General features: G+C 50.5%; 1 protein-coding gene across 1 annotated transcript in view; it reads left to right on the top strand.

The window, feature by feature from the left end:
* Positions 1–4,495, top strand: part of CACNA1C (calcium voltage-gated channel subunit alpha1 C) — a 559,438-nt gene that overhangs the window by 471,331 nt on the left and 83,612 nt on the right. Inside the window, exon 27 of the mRNA XM_023516536.1 lies at positions 148–258. Within this exon, the coding sequence (XP_023372304.1) occupies positions 148–258 (111 nt within the window). The remainder of the gene's footprint in view (positions 1–147; positions 259–4,495) is intronic.

Genomic DNA, 4,495 nt, shown 5'->3' with positions numbered 1-4,495 from the left:
AAAAAAAAAAAAAAAGAAGTGGGTGGCCTCCTGGGGGTTGATCCAAAGAGGAGCGTTACTGGGGCCAGGGTTCCGAGAAGGCTGGCCTGAGGTGGTGAGAGGAGAGGCCGTCCTGCCCTGTGCTCACGGCTCCCCTTCCCCATGCAGCACTACGGCCAGAGCTGCCTGTTCAAAATCGCCATGAACATCCTCAACATGCTTTTCACTGGCCTCTTCACCGTGGAGATGATTCTGAAGCTCATTGCCTTTAAACCCAAGGTAGGCCTCACAGGCTGTAGGATGGGCAGGAAGAGCTGGGAGTGCAGGCACAAAAGAAAGTGGGGGGAAAGGCGTCATGAAGGTCCCCTTCTGCAGGACAAATACCCCAACTCCCACACCTGCCAGAGCTGAACTGGACCATCTCAGCTCAAGGTCTTGGCCCTGCCTGAGATGTGCAGGAAGGAATTTCCTCCCTGAGCTGAGCCCTTCCTTCCAGGCAAGGCAGATGATAATGCCCTCCCCCAGTACAGAACGGGTGCCCACAGCCTCTAAGATCAGACCTCTCTGGCCCACTCCCCAGATGCACTCAGGCCTCTATTCTGCCCTCCACCCCTTCTGTCAGCCACACAGACCAATCTCATGTAACAGCGTCCAAGGCTGCAAATGCCTAGGACTCAGGGCTCCAGCCCATAGGCACCTTCTGCTTGTATACCCTCCTGTGCAGGAGGAGCGGCTACCTGCACATTTCTCAACCCTGCTCCTTATGAGGGAGAAAAGTTTAGACTCATTGGCTAAAAGAGGCAGGGTAGGGAAGGTTGGATTGCCTGTTGCTTTGGATTATCTGTGCCCTTCCTGGCCAGCCCACCCCTGTTGTCCAGGTGTGACCAGCACCTGGCCTCTCTCACAGGTCAGAGTCCCCAGCATCCATATTCACCTGAGATTCACCAGCTATTGGGGAAGCTACTTCTGAGGGAAGCACTCATAGCAACTCAGTGGCCCCAGCTACAATGAGGGGGAGTTCTAAGAAAATTGTGCAGTTATAGACAGAGACTCCAGCTTTCTGAACCTTCCTTTCCCCTCCTTCCATAGTTTTCCCACACTCAGCACAGATCAACAAGAGGCCAAAGGGAAGAATGGCTGGCTATGTCTTCTATTTTTTTTTTTATTTCCTTGCTTATTTTTTATTTTTATTTCTTTGCTTTTTTGTTGTTGTTGAGACAGAGTCCCACCCTATGCTCTGAGCAGAGTACAATGGCACCATAGCTCACTGCAACCTCAGACTTGGGCTGTGGGCATCCAGCTGCCTCAACCTCCAGAAGCCACTGGGATTACAGGCGATCGCCATGGTGCCCGGCTGGATTTTTTTCCATTTTTTTAGGAGTTAGGGTCTCACTCTCATTCAAATCCTTACTTGCCTCAGGATTAATTGGGGATGTAAGAGGGTCCTCCTTAGCCGTCAAATCCATGTTCATTGATAATATACCCACAGCCTCCTGTGAATTAATATCCAACTGACATTGTTGACACTGTGTCACGTGCTGCACACATCATTGCATGTGACCCTCAAAACACTCTGCAAGATAGGTCTGAGCGCCCCCTGGAGGGAAGAGGGAAGTGCCAGGATTAATTACAATGCTAATGAGTGGCAGGCCTGGGCCTAGAATCCAGCACCTCTGACTTTGTAGTTGATGTATTCTCCACCACACTGAGCTGTTAGCAAGCATTTTTCCATGTCAAGTGCTCTTCTGGGCATTTTTCAGAAAGAGGGAAGTAACTGGGAATTAAAAATAAGACAGATAGTATCCTCACCATGCCGATTCTTTCTCTCATTCAGAGCATGCCTAGGGACCCTGGCTAATTTTCAGAGAATGAGGCTCCTGGGGGCATTATTTGGTGCTAAGCCTAGTGCTTTTCTACCTCCTCCAAGCCCAGTCCCATTTAGGGGCACAACTTCTGTCCTGAGGTAGAGGGGACCACTGAATGGCCCTGGCCTCCTTCCTCGGAGCCTGCAGCCTTCTCCCACACAGGCATCCTGAGCCCATAGCCCAGGAGCATGGACAGGTTCACCACTGCAACATGACCGGGTGCAGAGTTCAGGGTCACCGCCGAGCTGAGCTTCAGCCTCAGCTGCCATCCCCTCAGTAGGGAAACTGCATCATTTTCATCTAGTGTTATGAGACATATGGTTAAATATTTCAAAGCCCTGAGTCATCCCACAGTTGACTCAGATGTGTTTCTGGTGATGTCTGAAGCAGGCTGTACAGCCCTGCAGTGGACTTTCTGAATCGTGTCCCATAAGCACAGGAGAAATATTGGGCAGCCTGCCCTGGGAAGCACAGGAAGGTGACATCTGCAGGAACATCCACCTGAAAGACACTCTTCCTAAATCCTGGAAGTCAGGGAAGGATCCAGTTTTCTAGAAGTGACCAACTAGGGTGGCCTAAACCCGTGAAGTGCCTCCTACTTGCCTCAATATCCTGGTTTTTCTTATTGTGAGAAGATGGGACAAAGTAAGAGAGACTTTTCCCAAAGAAGGAAGAGAGCCATCCTGGGCCACCTGCATTTCACTCAGGCCAGAGTGGACCTGTGCTGTAAAGAGAGAGGAAAATGAGCCCCTGTGAACTCCTCTAAAGGGGATTCTGGTGAGGAAGGGCTAAAGGCCACAACCCAGTTGGGGGAGCACAGAACAGAGCCAGGTTCCCTGGGTTCTCACTAAGCTGTGTTTTCTTCCATCACAAATAGACTCTGGGAAAAGCATCCCCAAAATCATCAGGCAGAAAACCAACAGCTTCTAACAGTGACCCGAAATCTGCAACCACTTCCCTGTCTCGCCGCTAACCAGGACACTGTGCCACACTTTGCATGTCACTGGCGTGACTTGTATACGCATGTATGACACAGAGGAGTATGTGTTTCCATGCATCTGCTGTGCAAGGACAGTTAGGCGGCAAGGAGGTCACAGAAGGGCTTTAATTACAGCCAAGGAGCAGTTATCTGAAATTGTTCCTGCTTGAGTTTCCTCTCCACCCTTTGTTCTGTGTGACCCGGTGGTGATGTATCAGCCAGGGTGTCAGTTTGCTTCATTCTTTCATCGTCTTCACCATGATGGCTATTCCCAGTCTCTTCATTTCCATCCATTCTCCTCACTACCTCGTGGAAAGTGGACTTGCTCAAATAAGTCCCTGCCCTAATCCAACTGCCCCCTTCCTAAGTTCACACTCTGTTCACAGAAAACTTCACACAAACACTAGGGAAATTCAGTCCCCCACAAAACCTCAGGACTCTGCGGGGATGGCCTAAGAGAGTGGGATCGATGATAGTAGTATTGATTTTAACACCTAATGCCAAACCAGAGGAAGGAGGCTCCTTCCCTGGAAGTAAGACATAACTCCTGGAGGAACCGGAGGGTCCCCAGTCCTGAGTAATTGTGCAGGACCTGGTTGGCCAGCAGGAAGAGTTTTGGTTGGAATGGTCTGAAGGCAACTAAGGGGCTGGGTTTTCCTCCTATTATGAATTGAATTTTACCAGCAAAAACAGGAAAGTAAACTTTTAAGATGACCGCTAAAGATATGATAAGCACTGAAAAATATCCGATGCCTAGGTATAAAGCCAACAAAAAATGGCTAAGACCTCTATAAAGAAAACTGTAACATTTTAGAGAAAAGAATCAAAGACAAGCTAACAACTGGAGAGAGAGATCAGTGTCCATGAGTGAGAAAACTCAATGCTCCAAGGAGCACTTGGGGGACACCCCGAGAGGGTGGTGAAGAAGGTGTCATTTCTCCTCTAACTGACCTATAGACTCTGTAATTCCCTGGCCATGCCCATGCAGCTGTCCTTTAGGGCAAACAGTGTGAGCAGGAGTGGCCCCCAGGCTTTGGTCATGCTGGTGTCACCCTAGAAGGAGAGTGTAGGAGCTCGGGGCAGGAAGCAGTGGCAGTCGCAGCTACTCCGCTGTCAGTGCAGGTTGTGATACCAGCAGGAGTGATGGTGTCACTGGCTGCCTGGGATGTGCTGTTAACACTGCCTTAGCAAAGATGTTTGGGCCAGGAAGGGCCATATGCAGGGCTGCAAGTGTCCCCTCAACCTGGGTCTTTCTGCCCAGGAAGGCAGGGCTTGCCCAGTAGGTGGTACCTGCTGATGCCAGTCCCCATAGGCCTGGAGGGGTGAAGCAGCAGGGCCCTACCGCCCACTCCCTGGAGGGAGTAGCAGTACTCACTCACTGGCACCTCCCTGAACACCCAAGAGATTGCGACCCTGGCAGCCCTCTGTGATCAAAGCCTTGGCCTCCTATTGTCTTTCTTCCAGCCTGAGAAGGATCTGCAGTGAAAACAGTTGTTGTGGCCCTCCTGGCCCAGCTTTCATGGTAAAAGTGACTGAAGCCTCGGGGTTCACTGTCATGCTGCCAGACAAATTAGGACCCAAAGGCATTTCAAACCTCAGGGCTGGAGGAAGCCTCTAAGCCAGCACTAAGAGAGCATCTGCAGTAATTAAAATGTTCCATGCGTGCTGTGGA

This window comes from Otolemur garnettii, unplaced genomic scaffold (genome assembly GCF_000181295.1).
Source record: "Otolemur garnettii isolate 467f Iridium unplaced genomic scaffold, OtoGar3 scaffold00092, whole genome shotgun sequence".
NCBI lineage: Eukaryota > Metazoa > Chordata > Mammalia > Primates > Galagidae > Otolemur > Otolemur garnettii.
The sequence above is the reverse complement of the archived record's forward strand: the minus strand, read 5'-3'. Positions and strand labels throughout refer to the sequence as shown.